Source organism: Cibotium barometz, chromosome 7 (assembly GCF_041138505.1).
Source record: "Cibotium barometz isolate CiBa-2024 chromosome 7, ASM4113850v1, whole genome shotgun sequence".
Classification (NCBI taxonomy): domain Eukaryota; kingdom Viridiplantae; phylum Streptophyta; class Polypodiopsida; order Cyatheales; family Cibotiaceae; genus Cibotium; species Cibotium barometz.
In genome coordinates, this window is record NC_141052.1 from 44264939 (window position 1) to 44289940 (window position 25002).

The window sequence follows — 25002 nt, forward strand, 5'->3', positions numbered from 1 at the left end:
GGGAAGGGGCTGCTCTTTTGGAGAGGGATGCGCACAGGACATAGGCGGGCTGCAGCAAGTTCTCTCTCTCACTTCTCTTGCCTTCGAACAAGTCAACAACAGTACGGTTTCCCTGCTTTTTGCTGATCGCCCTCTGGCTGGCCAACAGTAGGCTGGTTTACTCCCTCTCTCGACTGGTGCTCTCAGGCTGGTTGTATAACTGCGAGTTCGTTCTCTCCTGGCTGCTCTCCAAAACCGGTCGTACAGCTGCGTTCTCTCTCACAATATTGGCCGTAGAGCAGCGAGCTGTCTTCTGAGCTCTTTTGTACGGAACAGACCATACAGCAGCTGATACACCTGCACTCTAGTCGGGTTTCTCTCTCTTTGGTGGTTTGTACCGGCTGGCTACAAAGTGTTTCTCCTCTCTCCTACCCTCAGAACAGGCTGTTAAAAACTGGGCTGCTGTGGGGCAGATTTGGGGTTGTTTAGGGTTGTATATGGGACTTTTATAGAGCTGTTTTCCATGGACTGATTTGGCTTGGTGACATAGCTATCCTGGAGATTTCATGGACTGCTTTATGGTGCAGATTCAGGACATGTGGTACGACTGTTTTACACGGAGCAGATCTGGCCTGAGCACATAGCAAAAGATTGGGGCTTTTAGCTTTGTGAAGAAAACTTGGACATAGTCTCATATGTGCTTTGGGGAAAGCTGCCAAGGATATATACATGGAAAAATCCTGTAGCCTCTTGGTCCATCCACAAGTCTTCCCTACCAACACCAGTTGCACAAGCTCCTGAACCTGGTTATCTGCTACCCTTCAGGAAATAGCCCTGCCATTTCATGTACATGAAAGCTCAACGTTCCGTCCCGCAGTCAATCAATAGGATCAAACTTCTACCATAATCTAAAACTTAGCAATAATAATTCAATTTCCTGGTCATCCCTAATGTAGTCAATAGTTCTTTCTTACTATTAAGGGAGGAGGTCTACGGCCGGATAAATACCTTTGGCTGCTAATCTTCTCGAAAGCACAGTAGTAGCATCTAGGTGTGCAAATGTTGTAGCGGGGGCTGGGTCAGTCGGATCATCCGCAGGTACGTAAACAGCTTGAATGGAAGTTATTGATCCGTAATTCTTTCCTGTAGAGACCCCATTTCTGGGTCGGTTGATAACCCACGGCATTCTACCCGCAGAGACTTCTGATCCCGCTTGGACGAAGCGGAAGATGTTGTCAATGAATAAAAGTACATCTTGCTTGTTGACATCTCGGAAATATTCTGCCATTGTTGGGGCGGTTGAGCCAACTCTCATACGAGCTCTATGACATCCTCCTCTGCTAAACTTGATGACGGGATTCGAGCTTCTGACTTTGGATAACTGTCATCATCCCTTTGTCTCCTCATGGACTCCCCAACTTGTCATCTTGCCCCTCCTAGCAACCTTTTCACTCAAAACCCTACCATGTTCTCCAATTCCATTCCAAATCTGAAAAAGATCTCTGCATTTGTTCCACCTTGTCTCCTATCCCTTCATGCCTTGTCCCTGAACACTTTCTTTGGTCTTCTTTTCCTTAGTATTGAGTCTAGCACTCTCACTCCACCCCTTGGAGGATCATCCTCCCTTGGAACCGTTGCCTGAAAGCCTTTCTTGGTATGCCCCCAAGTGACATCCGACTCATCACTCACAGGACTGCCATTCCAATGTCACATGCAAAAGCTCTGGGGGTCTTCTTTCAACCATAAACACCTTCCCCGGAACAACCTGATGCAAAACACATACAGAAGATGGAGAGAAGACAGAGAGATAGTTGAGTTTTCAATTTATTCTATATAGTACAAAAAGGGTACATTCATGGCAAGCCATAGGCTGCCCCATAAAAGGTTGAAACACGTAATCTAAGCCTAGTCTATGATCCCACACCCCAACTAGGTGAGAGATCCCCAAAATAAGCTATGTGCCTACCTTAAATAGGCCTTGGAAGCATGTATGGACTGACCGACCTGCTATCGGCCAAGTCCCTAGACCCATAAATCCCCTTTGTTGGGGCCGACACAAGAATAGCCCCTTTATCTGCTGGCCGACAGCCTCCTGGTCCATCCACAAGTCTTCCCTGCCAAGACTAGTTGCACAAGCTCCTGAATCTAGTTCTAAAAGTCAGACTCTGTACCAAGGCCTGCATCACGTGGACATGTTTGAGAAGAGAGCACACGATGCATGTTTAGCCACTACTTCTACTTCTGTCATGCAAGCGGTAAGAGTATGGCATGCTAGATTTGGGCATGTGAATTATGGAAGTTTGTTGCTACAAAGGCATCAAATGGTAAAGGATATGCCTCATGTGGAGTTGTCACCTAGACATGTATGTGAAGGATGCATTTTAGGCAAAATGCACAAAAATGCCTTCCCAAGGATGGATCTATAAGGGCTATTTGGCAATTACAGCTCACACACTGATGTGTGTGGACACCGTCACATGGGAAGCATCTTTATTTTGTAACCTTCATTGATTATTACTCCAGATTTGCTTGTGTGTACCCTTTATAAGAGAAATATGAGGTGTTTATGTATTTTCAGCATTATGTAGCAAGAGTTGAAAATGAACCATGTTGCAAAGTGCAAACCCTCCACTCAAATCAAGGGCAGGAATACATGTCAGATGCATTCAAAGCATATGTGGTAATGAAAGGCATTAAACATCAATGCACAATGCCATACACACCACAACAGAATGGTGTGGCCGAAAGAAAGAACAATTCATTAATGGAGATGGCTAGATGTATGGTCAAAGGTAAGGGCCTACCTCACCAGTTTTAGATGGAGGCTATTATGTGTGTAGCACATGTTTTGAGCAGGTGCCTACCAAAGCTTTAAAGAACATACTCCATTTAAGGCTTGGTATGACAGAAAGCCTAAGGTTGACTACCTCAAGAATTTCGGTTGCCTTGCAAGGGATATCATCTCTACAATCCATGCAATCAAAGATCTTTGAAAGTAGAGATGTTGTATCTAGTAAAAATTAAGCACAACCATTGGCTAAATTCAATAGACATTTCCAAAATGGCTCACAGGATATGTTTGAGGGACTACTCCCATTGGGCATAGATGTCAGAGTAGACCAGCCACTAGAAATGCCTAATGGACAGTATGTGTTGAGAAAAGTGGTGCCAAGCGTAGCACTAGGAGATTTCCACAAAATGGACAGACCAGAGGTTCTCCATCGCCTTAAGGTTTCAGGGTCTAGACCAATTTGTGGAAACCTTCAATTAAGCGCGCATTGGGGTGAACACAACTGGGATGGGTGACCTCCCAAAACTTGGCTCCCCATCCAATTTCCAACAACAGCCCATTGCTCACATAGAGGAAGTTGTGTTGGAAGAGGCTAGAACAGTGCCACATTGGCTGGTCCGTACTTTGCAGGAGAGTAAACTAACAGCTCCTCTTCATAGGAGGACAAATGCTAGAGAACATGCAAGTGTGGCTTGCATGAGTAGTCTTTATGACACGCATGAGCCAGACTCTAATGAGGAGGCTCAAGAGGATGAGCGTTGGCAAGAAGCCATCCAACATGAAATAGCACATGGGATCTAGTGGACTTGCCTCAAGGCAAGAAGCCAGTTGGTACAAAAAGTAGGTTTATAAAGTCAAGAGAAAGTTTGATGATACCGTTGATCAGACTTGTTGCCAAAGGCTATGTCGAGGATGCACTACAAGATACCTTGGCTATCAGGTTGGCATTGGCATCTCACCTGCACAACAGTTTGCTCATGTACTCATGAGCATTAAACGAAAACTTTAGCACCGGAGCAGCAGGAAGCTTGATTTGGCCTTCTACAGCCTTGGTAGCTAGCCAAGTGCTGCTGGCGACTACTTGGTTTGTCACATCGTGCTGGGTTTTTCACAATGTAGAAGGGTAGGCTGTCCATGGACAAGTGGAAGTAAAGGGTTGTGTGAGTTATCCCACATGCAAGGGATTGTAACAAGGGCCTTGGAGACATGAAAATGTATAATAGGGGGCTTTCCTATTGATCGAGTAATGAATTCAATCACTCTCTTCTTCATGTTCGAAATCTCTCTTCTTCATGTTTCTCGTTGGCATTCAGTTTAGCTACAGCTAGGCTAAATTTTGGCGATCCTGCTGGAGAGGGGTCGAGCTTCCATCGCTCCCCCCCCCAAGATTTCGAGCTTGCTTTCTCCTTGTTCCGTTTCTGCTGATTCCACGATCTGTTTATGCTGCCATTCAAGGTTATGCCAGAGCCTTCTTCACCTCGCTTCCTCTTGGGCCATGCCGTTGTTTTTTTTTTCCCACTTGTCCCCTTTCAAACCAACCTCTCCCTCCCTGCATTCTCACCCATTTTGCCTGCATCACCCACCAACCTGCTCGCCCTCCCTGCACACATTCACAGTCTTCATCTTCTTGTTCTCCTACAACACTTCTTTACTGTGCCACCTCCTGCCCCTTCCTCCTAGCTTCCCTCCCAACTGCCGACTACACCCGGCACCTTCATGCTCTGGTCCTCGCCCCGCCGCAGTCCACTCGGCCGTGTCCTCACCATCTCCACCAAACAGGTGGCTGCTTAATCCCACTCGCTTCCCTCTCACATTGCAGCTCGGCGTGGCCTGTTGACGTGGCAAATGGGAGCGCAGCACCGCTACACCAACACTTCACACCATCTTGAAGCCGGGCCACCGTCTCACTTATCGCCATAGATGTCGCCACCCATCTCACCCATCACCTGCATTGATCCACCATCCACAGTGCTTATCAGCCACCCTACTAACGTATCGCCACCCCTACCAGTCGCACCCCCCAACCTTCATGCCTCCTTGCACTCGCCTGCTTGTGCTCTCGTAATCCAATGCCTCACTTTAGCATGCTCGCCTCCACACGCTCGCCCTTCCAACTGCCTTGCTTGCCTTCTTCCCACATGCCCCCATCCAGATGTTCTGCACTTGACTTGGGCTCACCAAGCAAAAGACAACCAGCAACCATCGGAGTAAGGAATGCTCCTTTGTGGCATCTCAACTGCTAGCCAATGGGCCGATGGTGGGCTCTCCTACTTACTTATCCACAGCATCTCACTGGATGATCTGAAAGGATGATAGTCCTTCTGGGTAGAAACATGGTGCTCTAAGTCACATCTAGGGTACATTTTCATATAGACACGTAACTTCTCAATCTTGTGTATATGGTTTTGTGGATTGTATGGTTGGGCATAATGCTAGAGTCAAACATTTGTGTATTGAGAAGTTTAGGAGCCAAGCGGACGGCCAAGGGGGCAGAGGGTTAGACCCGCCCTCAGTGCAGTAGGGAGAAGATGGTTTGGTAACACAATTACTCAAGCCTGACTCCACCTTCTCATGCTCATGTAATTGATGATGGCCATCTTTTGTACTTGGCTATGTGGTAGTTTGATGGGTATACACATGAATGGAAGCTATGTACTTGTTTTTTTGCTTGTTCACCGGGATGGTGAACTCTTAACACCCGGGGCACCTGTAGAAGGGTAGGCTGTCCATGGACAAGTGGAAGTAAAGGGTTGTGTGAGTTATCCCATATGCAAGGGATTGTAACAAGGGCCTTGGATCCATGAAAATGTATAAAAGGGGGCTTTCCCATTGATCGAGTAAGGAATTCAATCTCTCTCTTCTTCATGTTCGAAATCTCTCTTCTACATGTTCGAAATCTCTCTTCTTCATGTTTCTCGTTGGCATTCAGTTTAGCTACACACAAGCAATGCATTGGTCAGCTTCGTCTGTGGCACTCGAACAGAGAAACGAAGATTTGCTCTTTTATTTGGCTTTCTCTACATGGTGGCCTTGCCACCAACCAGTGGAGATCGGTTGTTGGTGCTAGCCCAGCTTGTCCAAGATGTGCAGGAGCTTCAGAGACAAACTACCATTGCTTATGGGAGTGCACGGAAGCACAGAGGATCTGGATTGCAATAGCACACCTTTTTGGAAGGATGAGGAGGGATGACTACATTTGTTTTGGTGTCATTGCTTGGTTGACACAGTCAGGCCCGCAACTCGGGTTTGAAGAGAATGATAGAGATACGGTCATGCGGGTTACCCAGGGCGGTGCCGTCTTCAAGACATGCCAAAGTCAGGCTACGTACCACCACCACAAAGATTGGACATTGCATGGGAGATCGTTGCTAGCATCACAGCCCGACACATTTGGAAGACTAGATGCACTGAGGCCATGGGGGCACTTTGGTTTATGATACACAATGCATTTGCAAGATCTGGTGTGATATTATCCACACGCTCATGGCCACCTGGGCCAGGATTCACGGATCTTCGAGGGCTGCAGAGAGAAACTTGGCCAATTCATGAGAGGATGGGATCATGGCATCTATTTCACTCTCTCTCATTTGGGTTCCTGGCAGCACACCAGATTGGTTGAGATTTCCCCCTTGCTTGGTCCTTGTAAACTTTTTCATACTTAATAGAAGTCTCTTTTCTAAGGAGAAAAAAAAAGGAACAAACAAGGGTGCTGCCCATAGTGGGAAACAGTAGGCTGCCTATCAAACTAACTCAACAAATATATACTACAGCAAAAAGTTGCCTGAATCAATAAAATCCTTTACAAGATTTCTTCTTGAATAAGCATATAAATTAACTCACATAAACCATTCAATTTACAGATGCAAACATACTTACGAAAAAGTAAAATCTTTGCCACAATTGGAAACAAAGAGCCTCCATAAAATACATGTTTCAAAACTTCGCTTGACTCCCCATTCAGAGAAACTCGGCGGGCTTCCTCTCGACAAACTGAAGCAAGCTAGAGCATGCATAGAGGTGTGCACTAGTAAGTGTATGAGAAGAAAAATATATAAATCCCAATCCACATGGTGTGACATTTCTTACTTTGGTCCTAAGCAGAAAAGTGTGAAAAAGAGAAACATTGGAAATGCTTAGTACCTGTGTAAGCTCCAAAGAAAGGGGACCATTTCCTGCAATAAAAATCACATGGAGAAGATAGTGTTTAGGCTGATTGTGCCACAACAGTTGTCCATTTACATGTAAAGGCAATCAAAGTTGTTTTCTTTTCCTGAAGTAACCATGAGAAAACAATCATGTAGCTTGCAACCAGCTTTAAGATGCACCTGTGCTTAAACTGCCTTGTCAGGACTGCAATCTTGAGTTAAGACACAACATCAGAAACCACCAAGAGAAAGCGTATGCAAGCCTGCATGCACAACCACCTAACCGAGGGGGTTTGTGACATTGCCATATGTTGCATATAGTCTATGGAAGCTTCGTAAGTCGACTCTTGAAACTGCATTCCGCGTCTTCTTGAGTTTGGATAAAAAAGCCAAAGTTTTTTTCTACCTTTATTAAGAGACAAGGGATTCTGAAAATATTCATCCAAGTTGTCATGGATGCGTGCTTGTACATATAGCGTGATGAACTATAGTCATTTAAGTGTAGTCACTTGATACATATTATCTTGTTCAAAAAACCTCATGAACTTGTGTAAAGGTTTGCCACTAGGTGTTGCATTTCTATAGCTGCAAAGCGAATGGAGATATGGACCATGCCCCCTCTAAGAAGCAAGTATTTGCTTTATTTGCTGCAAGAACATGAGTACAATGAAAAGGTAAAATGTTGTCCCAACAGAGACTCACTTGATTCCAGGGTCTTCCCACATGACGACTTGGACACTACCACTGAATATGGGGAGCCTGTTGACTGTAGATAACCAGCCTTTTCTTTGTCGCATGCACATGTGGGCATGCTTAATCCCAGTTTTAGGCTGTGATTAGGCACCTTTTGGGGCAATAAATGTTGGAGTAGGGGTTGCAGCCAAGTACAAGAGTCAACACACTCACACACAAAGCCACAGTCGTACGAGTATATGAGAGGCACAAAACAGAATGTTCTTGATAAGGTTCCAAAAGTACAATAATAAGTGAACCATTTAGTGATTTAAGTGCAGGTTCACATGCATATAAGCTTGGGGAATAACCCCTCTCCTAAATGTTGGGTTTTATGCTGTGTATGCACCCGGGGCACCTCAATGCATATATATTTTGCAAGCCTTGGGTCGTCGGGTTTTGGTGCGTTTACTGAGGTACGGCTCCTTCATTTGGTATCAAAGCCAAGTTCGCCCAGGTCGTGCAGTTCGCCTGTAATCATTTCGCCGTGTTCCTCTCTCTGCTTCTCACGTTTCTTGCTGAAGTACCTTCCAAACCCTAACCCTAACAGCTGAGCTCCTTCATTTGGGAACAGCAGAGTGATGTATTCATGTATTTGTCTAAGGAAGACAAGTTGGATGGCATGAACTACTCCTTGTGGAGTTTTATGCCGAGAAATGTGCTCGTGGCAAAAGGTCTTTGGGATTTTGTTAGTGGTGATGAACCACGTCCAGGTCCATTGGCTCCAGAGACTCCTCCCCGAGAGGGTGCTCGTGGACGAGGACAACAGGTACAGGCACCAGGTCAGCCATTGCCTGTTCAAAGAACAAATGCTCAGAAGACATGGGATGCCAGAGATGCACAAGCCTTGTCACTTATTGCATTGTCAGTACAGAGGTCTATTATACCTCATATTCGTTCAGCTGGCTCTTCACGGAATACATGGGTGACTTTGGAGCAGATGTATGCTGCTCGTAATGAGGCTCGGATCTCGTTTTTGAAAAGAGAGCTGGAAAATCAGAAAATGCATGAAGGAGATCATATGTCTAGCCACTTGAACAAGTTGCAGGATTTGAGAGAGCAACTCATCAATGTGGATGAGATTATTCCTAAGACACAGCTTGTGTCCACCATCTTGAACTCTTTGCCAAGATCTTACTTGGCTTTTCATACCTCTTTGAACCTCAGCATGAGGAATGCTGTTGAACCCCTTAAGTATCAAGAACTTGTTGCTCTCTTGCTACAAGAAGAGCAAATCACGAAGAACATGAATATGAACACAAGTGCTAAACAAGCATTTGCTACAGGTCAAAAAGGGAAAGGCAAATCTCAGCCAAAGAGTTCAAATCAGAATTCAGGTGATAGTGGTTCATCTCAGGATACCAAGAAAGGTGATGGACAGCCCAAGAAGAAGAGCAAATGCCATTACTGTAAGAAACCAGGTCACTACATCACAGAGTGTAGGAAGAGGATTGCCAAAGAGAAGGCAAAGGAATCTGGGATGTCTGTAAATGATGCCTCTAAAGCTCCTCCAGAGACTGCTTCTTTTGTTGAGGACAGGGATTACTGTTTCTACACATGCAGCTATGATGCCTCTTGGTCTTCACAGGCACTCAGTGTGACTGAGCATGCATGTACTTGGTATTTTGATAGTGGTGCTTCAAAGCATATAACATCTCGCAGGGATTTGTTTTGTCGTGTAGGCCCTGCCCCTGTTGGCAAAACCGTTCAATGTGCCAATAATGCTTCATATCCAGTTCATGGCATTGGGGAGATTCAGCTCACAGCCATTGATGGCTCTATTCTTCGCCTTACAGATGCCTTATATGTACCAGGGATATAGAAGAATTTGTTGTCCATTTCTTCTTTAGCACAATGTGGTATGCAAGTCCACTTTGATGATGACAAATGCATGGTCAGAGACAAAGCTAATGCCTTGACCTTGATGCTTACTGGTACATTATGTCATGGACTCTATCAGTTGGATGCATTTCAGCCAGTGGATCAGTCTGCTTATAATGCATTCACTCTTACTCCAGCTATGGTTGATGCGGAGTTATGGCATGCTCGCATGGGGCATGTAAATTTTGATAGTCTTATGCTTATGCAGCGATATAACATGTTGACAGACCTACCTCTTATGGAGAAGCCTCCAGATCACATATGTGAAGGATGTATTTTGGGAAAAATGCATCGGTTTTCCTTCCCACGTGATCAGGGTCTACGAGCAACTACAAAGTTGCGTGAGAGCAAGGGCTACCGGTTATATGACCCACTATCCAAGAAGATATTCACTAGTCGGGATGTGATTTTTGATGAAAAATCAGAAATATCCATGGCTGGTTATGATGTAAATCAGGCTGAAAATGATGTGTTTGAAGGTCTACTACCTATGGAGTTTCATTCCACAGTTGGTGATCCAACCCATGAGGGTACAGGACAGCCAGCAAATCATGAAGGTGGTGCAGAAATACAGGACAGCGAGCAAATCATGAAGGTGGTGCAGAAATTCAGCAGCAAATTGAGCCAGAAGTTGAGCCAAATATGGGGCAGCAGGCTCCACAGGTTAGACACATACCTAGATGGTATTTGAGGACATTACAGGACAGCCATCTAGAGGATCCTCTTGCTGGTCAAACTCGTAGGGAGACACGGACCAATGAGCATGCACACATCATGGATTTGAATATGGTTATGGCAGCCAGTTTACAGGATGATGATGAGCCTGATTCATTTATGGATGCACGAGACAATGTGCATTGGAATAAAGCCATGCAGGATGAGCTTGATTCTATTAAAAGGAATCAAACATGGGATTTGGTTGATCTGCCCAAAGGCAAGAAAGCCATTGGTACTAAGTGGGTCTATAAGTTGAAAAGACATGCAGATGGATCCATTGACAGGTACAAAGCCCGTCTAGTTGCAAAGGGCTATGCACAGAAGAAGGGCATTGATTATGAGGAGACATTTGCTCCTACATCCCGTATGTCGACACTTAGGTGTGTCATTGCATTGGCTACACATCGTGGTTGGGTTGTTCACCAGTTGGACATCAAGACTGCTTTCCTACATGGGGACCTCGAGGAGGAAGTTTATGTATATCAGCCCATAGGTTTTGCAGAACATGGTCATGAAAGGAAAGTATGCAAGCTGAAAAAGGCCTTGTATGGTTTGAAACAAGCTCCACGAGCTTGGTATGCAAAGATAGATGCTTTCCTACTCACTCAAGGCTTTGTGAACAGTCCATCAAAAGCCACTTTGTATGTAAAGAAAGAAGAGAAAGATCTACTGGTCATCAGTCTTTATGTAGATGATCTTTTGCTCATGGGATCAAATGATGACAAAATTGCAGCTTTTAAAGAGATACTGCAACAGACATTTGACATGTCTGATTTGGGGCTCGTACACTACTATTTGGGCATACAGTTTGTGCAGGATAACAGAGACATTGGGTTGTTGCAATCTCGGTATGTTGCTAAACTTCTGGAGGAGTTTAAATTTCAGGATTGCAAGCCTATTAGCACTCCTATGGAGCCTGGGATGAAACTGTCACTACAAGATGACAGTATTTTATTTGATGCCACTACATATGCTCAGGCTGTTGGGTGCCTTATTTACTTGTGTACTACACGGCCAGATATTCAGTATGCCGTATCTCAGTTGAGCAGATTCATGCCAAGGTCTCGACTGTCACATTGGCAAGCTGTGAAGCGTGTATTTCGGTATTTGCAGGGTACCTTGTCTCTTGGATTGCTTTATCCTGAGGGGGGTGACATGCAGTTATATGCTTACAGCGATTCAGATTGGGCTGGTGATTTTTATACCAGACATTCCACTAGTGGAAATTGTTTCTTTCTTGGCTCTTCATGTATTTCTTGGCTAAGCAAGAAACAGACCACAGTGGCCACTTCGTCTTGTGAGGCAGAGTACAAAGCAGCTTACACTACTACCGTTGAGTGTGTCTGGCTACGTCGTCTCATGACTGATATGGATATTTCAGTGGAGGAGCCTACACCTATCTATACTGATAGTCAGAGTGCCATTGCTGTGGCCAGGAATCCTGTGTTTCATGCTCGCACGAAACACATTGAGATTCACTATCATTTTGTTCGGGAGAGACTCCAAGCAGGTGATATCAGTCTGATCTACTGTCCTACAGATCAGAATGTGGCAGACATCTTCACCAAGGCATTACCACGTCCGAAATTCGAAGCATTCCGCACTGCTTTGAATTTGTTTCCTTTTGGTGGATGATATACACTGATCACATATCACTCCAGGGGGGTTTGTTGGGTTTTATGCTGTGTATGCACCCAGAGGAGTGCTAGTGATCATCAGTAGGTTACTGGGGTACTTTTTACTTCAGTTAGTGGAGGTTTTTTCCCCCAGTTTTAGCTTAGTTCCACTTATAATAGTTTATAAGTGATTTGATCCACCTGGCACATTTTATGGCCGGACCATGTGAACACACCTTTTAGGTCACTTCTTTATGTGGCTATTGTACTTTATTTTATCGCAACTGAATACATGAGCAGTCGTGTTCCTCTCTCTGCTTCTCACGTTTCTTGCTGAAGTACCTTCCAAACCCTAACCCTAACAGCTGAGCTCCTTCACTAAAGAGAGTGAAAACTGCCCTGGCAAGTCCTAGCGATCACACCACTCTCCATATGACATGGTTGTCAACAAACCCCCCTGGAGTGATGATGTGAACATGTACATGGATGGTTGATCAATCCCCAAAAGGCAACAAGCCCAAAGCTTTGCGGAAAGCTTCAAACTTTTCACGAGGAAGAGGATTTCTGAACAAATTTGCCATGTTGTCATGTGTTGGCACATAAACCAAGCTGATCTCCCCTACAGAGAGAGTCTTCTTTCCTTGACATAATGATAATGCACCTTAATGTACTTAATACAAGCATGAAACACTAGGTTCCTCACAACTGCCAATGCGCTCTGACTGTGAGTGAAAATGGTAGTGGAGGGCGGCTGTCCAACACTCAAATCAGCCATAAGGCGTCCGAGCCAAACACACTCAACTATGGCTATAAAAGCTCCCCTGTACTCAACTTCACAGTTGAAAGCGGCCGCTGTTGGTTGCTTCTTACTAAGCCATGGCCCATGATATACATGAATCACCAAGACGAAAGAAAAAGCCGATGGTGGACACTCGCGATCCAGCCCAATCAAAATCACTGAAGGCTTGCAACTGTGACTCACCCCCACGGAATAGAACAATCCAAGCAGCTAAGTGCCCTGCAAATAGCGTAATATCTGCTTGACAGCGTGCCAATGCCTAGTACCTGGGCTATGCATGAATCTACTCATCTGTGAGATCCCATACTGAATGTGTGGCCACGTGTTGCATAAGTAGGTCAAGCATCCAACAGCCTCTGTTGATATAGTGTCTAATCAAAAGACTCACCAGAATCCTGAATGCTAAGCCTAGCACCTGTCTCAACTTGTGTAGCCACAGACTTACAATCCTCGAGACTACATCTTTGCAGCAGTCTCTACATAAACTTTGACTGCATCAAGACAATCCCATCATCATGCTGTGAGAATTGAATGCTCAAATAGTAATGCAACGGGCCCAAATCTAACATCTCAAAAGAAACCTATAATTCAGCCTTAAAGGCTGAAATTTTCCCGACATCAGGGCCTATGAGTAGCATGTCATCAACGTATAAAACAATGACCAGCAGATCCTCTTTCATCTTCCTAACATAGAGGCTGCTCTCTGTGGGTCTTTTACAAAACCCATGCACAACCAAGTATGCATGTATCTTCTCGTACCATGCTCTAGGAGCATGCTTAAGACATAGTCACACGAAATGGGAAAAAACGGAACCCAAAAACAGGGGAACGTTGTTTCCCCACACCAACTTTTTGGAAACGGACTGGAACGGGTTGAGACGGGTAAGACACAGAAGCACTTTCCACGTGGCATAAAGAAGGCCCAAAAATTGTAACGTTGAGACCTGCAATAAAATAGGCCCAAAAAAATAAAAAAACAAGTTTGCTATTGGCCCATTAAAAAATCGTGTTGCGCTGCCGGCCCATTAAAAAAATAAAAAATAAATTGCGATGCTTGCCGTTGTGCTACCTGCAATACAAGCGACGTGCGTGTGCTAGGAAAAAAAAATATAATAGTTGCCTCCACAACGGCTAGGTTGGGCCTTAGCATCCACAACAGCTACGTTCACTTCCACTACCATATAAGCCTGTACTAGTGTTTGTTTTGTACAATGTACAGTGTACTTGCACACAAGTCCCTAGAGCAAAGTATCAAATCCCAAAGCTCAAGCACTTACCTCTCTCTCTCTCTCTCTCTCTCTCTCTCTCTCTCTCTCTCTCTCTCTCTGCAGAACAAGGCCGAAGTCGGAGCAAGGCAATCGCATTCACCACCTGTAGTTGATGCTGAGGCAATTGCCACACCTGAGGATCAGGACAATAATCCCATGTAGAAAGTCACATGTTGCAACTTGTATTGGCAAAAACTATTGCTAATGTTGAATGAATAAAGAATTTATTTTTCTTCGGACTCTATCCACTCTATTGGGTACTTTCTTTTTTCTGAATCTCCTGGCACCTTGTCCTTTTGACCATTGCAATGACCCATGTTCCTCTTTCCTTCTCCGCTTGTCTTTGCACCCATGGCCTCCATGGATCAGTCTCAGTCCACAAATGGTTGTGTCGCTTCGTCTTTCCGACGAAGCTCCGCTTGTCTTTCACTAGTGATGTTAGTACAGAACGCAATGTCTTGCCCACGCTGATGAAGTAGGTGTGCTCGAATATGAGTTACACTACCTGACTTCGTAAGGAGACAATATTTGCATGTCCACTTTTTCACACCTCCTGTTTTGTAGGCACCCTCCGCCAATACCTCATCCCACCAAGACCACTTCGTAGATTTGGATTTCTTTGAGTACATGGAGAACATGGGTGGGAGAAGATCCTTCCACATATGTAGGCACGTCAGGACAAACCTCTGGAACCACTAGACCTCAAACTCTTTTGACAAAGCAACCTTCGTCACGGCTATGTGCTCCACATGACCGCCGGTGAGAATAAGATCATCCACATAAAGGATAATCAAGGTGACCACACCGCATTCCCGAAAGAGATACAAGTTCGGATCTACAACTGATCTCTGGAATCCCTTCCATAGAAAGAAGGAATCAATCTTCTAATTCCAAGTCCTAGGAGCTTGCTTAAGACCATACAAGGCCTTCCGTAACCTATAAACCATCCCCTTTAATCCTGGAATCTCAAAGCCTAGAGGTTGCTCAGCATACACCTCCTCCTGCAAGTCACCATTAAGGAATGCAGATTTTACATCCATCTGATACACCAACTGTAACACGCTTAAGCTCTGGGGTTCTCCTTTCAACCCTAAACGCTCCTGGGAACAATCTGATGCAAAATGCAAATATGAAGAGAGAGTAGAGAGAGAGAGAGAGAGAGAGAGAGAGAGAGAGAGAGAGAGAGAGATATGCTAGAAATTCAGTATATTCTAATGGTACAAAAGGTACCTAAATCTGCAGCCCTAGGCTGCCTTCATACAAAAGGTGTAACACACCCAAAAGTCTAGTCCTAATATGGACCCAACTCCTAAAGAGTTGAATGAATAGAATGAGGAACCTTTATGCCTATTTATAGGCCTTCCACAAGACTTGGCAAACTGGCCGACTGCCTCGGCCAGTCAACAGTTCATTAAATGCCAAAAGTACTGCCCAACTGGGCTTCTTCATGTGCCATGATGTGCCTACAGCCAACAGCCCTCCAGAAGTGCAGCCGCCGCCTCTGATCACGTACACCCGACAACCATCTTCAGCCGACTGTCCTCCTTTGTATCTAACGCAGCTGACAGGACATCCTTCCACCTATCTCCAAGTCCATACTGCCAAAAGTGCTCTGTGCTCCATCATCCTAGTTCTACCTGATTATCATACTCTTTATCTCGCTGCCTCTTCTGGACTAGCTTCTGAGAATGTCCATGGCATCTTTTATGCACATGACATCCCCCTCTGCTAAACTTGATGACGGGATTCCAACCTGTTCTTGGATGACTGTCATCATCCCAATCTTTTCCCAAAGTCCCTCTGTCATCCATCCATCCCTAGCAACCCTTTTCTCTGAAAGCCCGGCCCGGTCTCCAAAACCACTCTATCTCAGAATAAGATCTATGCATCTGTTCCATCTAGTCCACAATCCATTCCTGCCCTGACTTTGAACACTGTCTTGGTCTTCATTCCTGAGAAATGAGTCTAGCACTCTCACATCACCCCTTGGAGGATAAACCTCCCTTGGGACCGTTGCCCGAGAACCTATCTGGCTCACGAGACTGCCATCCCCTCTGGCTCTGTGGAACACCACCAACAAACCTCCTAGGAGCTCTTCCCGATTCTGTGTTCCTTGCCTTGGGCTTCGTATCCGTGTACTTTCTTGTACCTTGGACCTGTACACCATCATATGGGACTGATTCATTGTTTAGCTTTGCTGAGCCTAATGCTCTGATACCAATGTAACATGCAGAAGCTCTGGGGGTCTTCTTTCAGCCCTAACACTCCTGGAAACAATCTGATGCAAAACGCAGATATGAAGAGAGAGTAGAGAGAGAGAGAGAGAGAGAGAGAGAGATGCTGGAAATTCAGTATATTCTAATGGTACAAAAGGTACCTAAATCCGCAGCCCTAGGCTGCCTTCATACAAAAGGTGTAACACACCCAAAGTCTAGTCCTAATATGGACCCAACTCCTAAAGAGTTGAATGAATAGAATGAGGAACCTTTATGCCTATTTATAGGCCTTTCACAAGACTTGGCAAACTGGCCGACTGCTGGTCGGCCAGTCAACAGTTCATTAAATGCCAAAAGTACTGCCCGACTGGGCTTCTTCATGTGCCATGATGTGCCTGCAGCCAACAGCCCTCCAAAAGTGCAGCCGCCGTCTCTGATCACGTACACCCGACAACCATCTTCAGCCGACTGTCCTCCTTTGTATCTAACGCAGCTGACAGGACATCCTTCCAACTATCTCCAAGTCCATACTGCCAAAAGTGCTCTGTGCTCCATCATCCTGGTTCTACCTGATTATCATACTCTTTATCTCGCTGCCTCTTCTGGACCAGCTTCTGAGAATGTCCATGGCATCTTTTATGCACATGACATCCCCCTCTGCTAAACTTGATGACGGGATTTCAACTTGTTCTTGGATGACTGTCATCATCCCAATCCTTTCCCAAAGTCCCTCTGTCATCCATCCATCCCTAGCAACCCTTTTCTCTGAAAGCCCGGCCCGGTCTCCAAAACCACTCTGTCTCAGAATAAGATCTATGCATCTGTTCATCTAGTCCACAATCCATTCCTGCCCTGACTTTGAACACTGTCTTGGTCTTCATTCCTGAGAAATAAGTCTAGCACTCTCACATCACCCCTTGGAGGATAAACCTCCCTTGGGACCGTTGCCCGAGAACCTATCTGGCTCACAAGACTGCCATCCCCTCTGGCTCTGTGGAACACCACCAACAAACCTCCTGGGAGCTCTTCCCGATTCTGTGTTCCTTGCCTTGGGCTTCGTATCCGTGTACTTTCTTGTACCTTGGACCTGTACACCATCATATGGGACTGATTCAGTGTTTAGCTTTGCTGAGCCTAATGCTCTGATACCAATGTAACACGCAGAACCTCTGGGGGGGTCTTCTTTCAGCCCTAACACTCCTGGAAACAATCTGATGCAAAACGCAGATATGAAGAGAGAGTAGAGAGAGAGAGAGAGAGAGAGAGAGAGAGAGAGAGAGATGCTAGAAATTCAGTATATTCTAATGGTACAAAAGGTACCTAAATCCGCAGCCCTAGGCAGCCTTCACACAAAAGGTGTAACACACCCAAAAGTCTAGTCCTAATATGGATCAAACTCCTAAAGAGTTGAATGAATAGAATGAGGAACCTTTATGCCTATTTATAGGCCTTCCACAAGACTTGGCAAACTGGCCGACTGCTGGTCGGCCAGTCAACAGTTCATTGAATGCCAAAAGTACTGCCCGACTGGGCTTCTTCATGTGCCATGATGTGCCTGCAGCCAACAGCCCTCCAGAAGTGCAGCCGCCGCCTCTGATCACGTACACCCGACAACCATCTTCAGCCGACTGTCCTCCTTTGTATCTAACGCAGCTGACAGGACATCCTTCCACCTATCTCCAAGTCCATACTGCCAAAAGTGCTCTGTGCTCCATCATCCTGGTTCTACCTGATTATCATACTCTTTATCTCACTGCCTCTTCTGGACTAGCTTCTGAGAATGTCCATGGCATCTTTTATGCACATGACACCAGCCACCGCTGAGAAGAGGCAAGGGCAGGCTGTTGAGCATAGCCCTTAGCCACAAGTCTAGCCTTGTGCTTGTCCACCCACCCATCAAACGTATACTTGGTCTTGTAGACCCACTTGACACCAATGACTGACCGTTTTGACGGCCTCGGAACCAACTCCCAAGTGTTATTCTTCTCAATGGCTTCAAGTTCCACTCTTTCCTCCAAGTCTCCTGGGAAAGAGCTTCCTTAACGGAAGTGGTGGGTTCTTTGTCCCGAATGATACGAGACATCAAAGCATAGTTCACCTGTAAAGGCTCCTCTAACTAACGAACGCAAGTACTAAAATGTCCCTGCCTGCTGCCAACATCTGGCAAGCCATCCACAATCTGGTCCCAGAAAGCCTGTCGCAACGTATCCACATTCGAGTGGCCATGACGAAATTGCCACAAATCACCTATCCGAGAACCTATAAGAGAGAGTGCTAAGAGTCTATGAATCCCATTCTCCACTCCGTCTTCCCAAACAAACTAGCATGTTGCTTTGTCTCGGAGAGCAACAAAATGCTCATCAAACTCCACTCGTATGCCAGTCTTGCAAACCTCATGCACTGACAAAAGATGAAAACCAAGAGATAGAACATAAAGAACCTGGGAGGAATGCTTCCCCCCTCTGCCATCGAGAACGATCTCCAACCTGCCCTCACTGTGAATCGCGATAGTGGATTTGTCACCAATGAAGATGTGACATGTCTGCCATCGAAAATCCTATAATAACTCTCGAGGAGGAGTCATGTGCCTGGAAGCACCACTATCGAGAATCCACTCTCGAGCCCCGAGTATCCTTGGCAGTGAGACAAACTACCTCCCTGCTCGAAGAAGATGAAGCATCTGTGTCCATAATCTCCAAGTGCACAAAAGCTGGAGTCTTTGCAGCTGCTGCTAAGAATCAGCACTTTTCTCAGTACTCTGCTGAGGACACTTCATCCAATAGTGACCCTTTTGGCCACAATGGTTCGCTCGGCCTTCAAAGCATCATGCTCTGAGTCAGGCTTCTTCTCAGAAGACTTCGCCAATGAAAACTTCCCTTTGCCCTTGTTGTTATTGTTATTGCGGCCTTTCGACCGCTGGCCAGTCAGAGCCCCAGAACCTCCACCCTGTGTGGAGGGTTCATAAACCGCTCTTTCTTGATCCAAAACCATCAACACAAGCTTCTCCCATGTGATGGTGTGCTGCGCCTTCCACTGGTGATCAAAGAAGAATAGAAAGATGAATACTGAGAGGTCAGATGAGACAACAAAGTGATGGCCATGTCCTCTGAAGATATCTCCTTCCCAGCCGAGAGTTTGTTGATGTGCTCCCGCATCGTCGAAGACTTTGTAGGATTCATCACTCGCATCTGCACTTCCAAGGAAATCCGCTTCATGGGTGATACCTGTTATACAAAGAAGCCAAGTGCTGCCAAATCCCTCAGGCCAGCGTCGTGTGTTTGATGTGATTGATCACTTGGGGTGTGCAATTAAGGAAGATGAAAGAACACACACGGACATTGACACAATCCCACAACTGTGCTTGCGCCTCCCACTCTTTCCTAGTGAAAGGTAAAAGCTCACCCTCCTCCAACTCTAGCCGTGGAACTCCAACTACAACGAAATCAGCCAAATCATAAGACTCTAGGACAAACTCCATCATGACCTTCCATATGCCATAATTGGTCCCGTCCAACTATCGGTCCACCGGGAATGTTGGGAGGGTGGGGATCTTTACATGCTTCTCAGCCATCTCAAGCAAATCTTCCATCTCAAGGGTTCACAAGGTCTTGTGAAGGGAGGATGGGTGGGAAAAAAATGAAGAAGAGGCTACAAACACTATGCAAGGTGGCTGTCCCGCAATGATGGCCGCCTTCTACCTGCTCCTCCACATCCCGAACAGCCCAGAAATTCTCCAATCACCACCAAAAAACAGTAAACCCTCAAGCTCTCATTGTCTCCAAGCTTCAAGCCATCTAGGGTTCTGATACCATGCCGGAATGCACAACGGAAAATGAGACAAATGCTGTGAGAAAGAAAACGCACAACTGTAGAGAGAGAGAGAGAGAGAAGCTGTATAAACTCTGCTATATACACTGAAGACTGGTACAAATAATACAACGAAGTGTGGGGGGCAAGGGTGGTATTTATACCACCCTGGGTGGCTGGTCGGCCAGCCACAAAACAGCAAGAGGGCTCACGACTCCGAGAACATCAGTCGGCCAGCACAAAATGAGTCGCCTAGTAGAAAAACACGAGTCGGCCTGGGGAATACAAGTCGGCCAGCTCATCCAGCCCCCCTACTCCTAGCAAAACTCGGAAAGAACATGTGGCAATGAGGAAAAATGGAGAAACACCTACACGGGCGGGCACACCCACAACAATGGCCCTGATGTGTGATATGTGCAAACAAGTGATGACTGCTAATAGGAATCCCATCGTCAAGTTTACAGAAGGGCATGTCATGTGCATGGACATGGACATGACTAATCCTTGAAGGAGGGCAACAGATAAACAATAGATTAAGGCACAAGCCAGGCTCAAATAGTTGCAGTGGAAGCCAGATTTGATCAGGACCCTATCGGCCAGGTATTGGAGGTCATGGACTTCCTGTCGGCAACATGACTGATTTATGTGACTATTAGAAGCTGAACAGCAGTCGGCCAGTTGGACTGGCAGCCAAAGGGGCCTAAAAAAGGCCATGATGGAGATCATTGTTAGCATCTCACTCCTTTAAGGAGTAGGTCATAGAATATGGTTGCTTTACCACTTTTTGGGAAGGCCTAAGGCCAAAGATATTGTAACCTTTTTATACATCTATGAATATATTGAAAAGACAATCATCTCTCTCTCTATATTCTCTAGCTGATTGTTCTTGCATCTTGCATCAGGCGTTCCTATGTAGTGCTTAGGGCTGAAAGAAGACTACCCAGAGCTTTCGCATGTCACAGGAATGACCCTTGACTTGCCCTTTTATAAGGATTTTGATAACAAAAAGTCGTCACAAAAATCATATAATGCATTCAGATTGTGGCCATAATATGTCCCAACCATTAGCGCATGTCTTAGGTACCTCCAGGCACCTATATGGCTCTGAAAATTGCTCCAAACTACCCATATATGACCTCTAACTTTGCCTTTAAGGCAGTTGCAGGGGAATCATCATGTCTACCCATATATGACCTCTAACTTTGCCTTTAAGGCAGCTGCAGGGGAATCATCATGTCTAACCATATATGACCTCTAACTTTGCCTTTAAGGCAGCTGCAGGGGAATCATCATGTCTACATGGCATTGAATTAAGGTGTGCATTATCTTAGATGGACTCTTCTTGTTTGGAGCAAGTTTCGAAGAACCCTCTCCAAGCTGTTTCAAACAGCTGCTTCTAGACCTTCAATACGAGGACCAGTTGCCCCTCACCTAGATAAAGAGCTTACATGTAGAAACCAGAACATGTATGCATGTAAAAACAAAACATTGCTTTGATTGGAGCAAGTTTTGGAACCTTCATGGGGATAAGCAAGGCCACAGTGCTCTGTTGAGCATTAAAACAAAAGTGGCCAAAGTGCTGTTATAACAGCCAGATTTGGTCCTCAAAATGAGAACTGAGAACACCTGGTTTTGGTGGAAAGGGTAACTCATACTCCAAAGGGAGGATGGGAGACAAGTAGAAATATTGGGTGCGACACCTAACCTTAGAAACCCTTCATACGCTAAGGCCAGTTGTGTAGATGATTGATTACACTAGCTGTCTTGGATGTTGAACAGGCAAAAAAGAATGCACATATTCGCCCTGTCAGCAGCATTCCATGCAAACTTCCTACATAATGCACCAACGAAGCCCTACCTGTCACCATCAATCTGAGAATCCCACCTCCTAGTTGCTTTCATGAGCTGTCATTTGTAGGTCCATGACCAAAGGGAATTTGCCTAGATTGGCCAAGTTTTCCGGAAAAAGCTTTTGGCTCCACCACTCACCCTACGCCAGAAAACCGGTATCTCCATGGCCATTCCCTAGTCTAAAACTAATGCTTTGGAGGGGAACCAAAAACACTCTCTCTCTTTTTTCAAGATTAGATCCTTTTGTAGTAGTCACATTTTTGGTGCCTGCCTGGAGGTGGGTTGGTCTTCCCTCCTGAAAGCGTTACAACTTTGTGGTCGCAAAGCAGCCACAATACCATGGGGGCCTGTGGGAATTTGATGACAGCAAAAGAACTCTGTATGCTCAAACATCATGAGGATTTTTTGTTTTATATTTTTTAATGTGAGAGTGGGTACTAAATTATGTTGAAGTGGTTTTTAACACACTAATTATGAGGATTAAGGTGAAGTAGTACCTGGGCTTTTCTCCAGATTGTAAGGGTGGAGGAGGGATGCCAGCGAGTGCAGGGCGTCCGTGACCTCGCCAACGTCGCGGGCATCGGAAATTGCTTTTCCGAGCACCCTAACCACCTCTGAGAGTGCATTTGAAGCTGAACCTCCAGCAGAAGAGCCATCATCCATTCTTGGAAACCTAAACAGATGGAACTCTACTTGGAATTTCTGAATGCTTTCGTTTGCTTTGCAGCACGAACTTCTCTGTGGCAGATTCTTCTTATTACCTTTCTCACGTGCTATTTGTTCTTCAATCCCAATCACACGCGCGGCTTGATCCTGTGTTATTTCAAGTTTGTTTTCCCTGTTCTTTCTTCTGACGATTTATAGAGGAAAGACATTCCAGAGTTTAGAGTTAGACATTGCAGAGTTCAGCGTTTGTTACATACTGCTTGAATAAGCCTTAAAGAGGTAAAAGATGTATCCTTGTATATGTTTATTAAGGATCTATATGTACTCTTTTTATTGTAGGTGTATATATATTCACTCTTTTAATTGTAGACGTGGCATTTAATTAATACCTTAGAGATTTAATTATTCCAAAACAGGCACTTCAAAATCGCTAATGTCCAACCTTAATTCTGTTTTTTCTGATTTATGGTGTATTAATTCACGAAACAATCACTAAAAAGAACCGCACTCGCAGCTTACGGCACTTCGAATGCCACACTAGTCCCATGTAACTTAAAAATCACCATTTACCAATCACACTCTTACGACCTTCACAAGTTTTTCTTTCAGTAGAGATATGTTGTACTCGTGGATGGGATTAACCTTTGTTTTTTAAGGCTCGTAGTATTTTCATAAGGCTCGGCCTTATTAATTTTTTTCCTAAGGCCCTCTCAACCATCTCCATAGCAAAGGTTTCGCTATGACAAGTGAAGCTTCCATTGAGTGTAGCTTAGTTTTGGTATCTTTATAATGAATATTGAAGGTTTAATTATGATGGATGGACCTTCCATTGATAAATTAAACGGAACTAGTTTTCATGCATGGCAAACACAAATTTAGCTTCACTTTTGAAGAAAGAGAATCTGGGAATAGTATATATATATATACATGTATATATGTATATATATATATGCTACAGAATGGTAAGGTTTGTTAAAAAATAGTCCCCGCATTACCATGGGAGTGGTATAAAGTAAAAAAACTTAAGTTTACTTCGAGTGTAAAGGTACCATAGAGCTGGAATTGATAGAGCTTACCAAGCATTACTGTTGAACCCATTTTGGGCTTAAATAAGGCACTCCCCCTACTATAAACAGGAGTAACTTAATAAGCGTTATATAATGGCACTATAAAGCATTGTATATATTATGAGAAAAGCTAGCAAATGACTAAGCTTAGTAGATTAGGGTTGAGTTTGAGCACTTAAGCATGAATAAGGGCCAGTTGTGTATAAGTGAATTTCTCATAATTCAAACACACAATCTCCCTTTTTTTGCCTATTGAGTCGTACTTATCTACTTGCTCTATTGTTAGAGTGCATAAATCTTGGTGCATGTGCCTCTTGCTTATTGTGAGAGAGTGATTAAGAGTGAGAGAGGTGAGTCCTTTAGGGGAGGTGAAGCTAACTTCTTGGAGGTGAAACAAGGAGGAGATTCGAGAGATTGGAGCTAGCAACCACTAGTGTTGTGTAGAGGTCAAGGAGATCCTAAGCTAGAATCGAGGTAAGAAGTCTATTTCACTATGCACTACAATGGAAGAGTTCTTGAGAGAGTAGAAATAGTCCTTAAAATGTTATGAACTATTTCATAACATTTTAAAAATTTTATGGACTATTTCTACTCTTTCAAGGACTTGTAGTATTTATACTCTCTTAAGAATTCTTCCATTCTAGCAGATAATGAAAACGACAATTGTAGTCTATCTCATTGTTTGCTAAAAAATGATATAGATTATTTCCACTCTCTCAAGAACTCTTCCATTCTAGTAAACAACAAAACAAATTACGACAATAATGGGATTCTTACCTCATTTCCGGCACCACCAGTGGTTGTTAGTTGCAATCTCTCGAATCTCCTCCTTGTTGTCACCTCCAAGAAGTAGCTTCACCTCTCTCCCTCTTGCTCACTCTCTCACAAATAAGCAAGAGGCACATGCATTAAGATTCATGCACTCTACTCCTAACTCTCTCTCACCCACAAGCCAAGAGAGAAAGTAGATAAGCAAGACTCAATTGGCATAAAGAGGGATTGTGTGTTTGTGTTATGAGAAATTCACTTATATACAACTGGCCCTTATTCACACTTGGGTGCCCAAACTTAACCCTAATCTACTAAGCTTGGTCATTGGCCAACTTTTCTCATAGTATATACAATGCTTTATAGTGCCATTACATAACACTTATTAAGCTACTCTTGTTTGTAGTAGGCAGTGCCTTTGTTAAGCCTAAAATGGGGTTAACATACCTCCATACCTAATGAATGTTTCGTCCTTGAAAAAATTTTAAGGCTTGAAAGCCATGTCACAAAGCTTGAATCCATAGTGATTTCTATGTGACTATAGCTTTCATAATGTGCATTGGAAATTGAAATATGGATGGGGCATCCATCATGAGGCATCAATCATAAATGTGATGTACATGTACCCTAGATCCATAATAGAAGACCCTTTCTTTGACTCTCTACGCTATCAAATTGTGTTGGATTAAAAATTTTAAA

General features: G+C 44.6%; 1 protein-coding gene across 3 annotated transcripts in view; it reads right to left on the minus strand.

Annotated features, from left to right (window-relative positions):
• Positions 1 to 22796, minus strand: part of LOC147637053 (uncharacterized) — a 121056-nt gene extending 98260 nt beyond the window's left edge. The window contains exons 1-3 of one of the 3 annotated variants that reach the window (XM_086800667.1): positions 22300 to 22796; positions 6911 to 6942; positions 6647 to 6770 (exon numbers count right to left, since the gene is read on the minus strand). In XM_086800667.1, coding sequence (XP_086656793.1) covers positions 6647 to 6770; positions 6911 to 6942; positions 22300 to 22465 — 322 coding nt within the window. In that variant the 5' untranslated portion in view covers positions 22466 to 22796. Of the gene's footprint in view, positions 1 to 6642; positions 6771 to 6910; positions 6943 to 22299 lie in introns of all 3 variants that reach the window. The other 2 variants (XM_086800668.1, XM_086800669.1) reach the window with 2 other exon arrangements.
• Positions 22797 to 25002: the final 2206 nt, after the last annotated feature.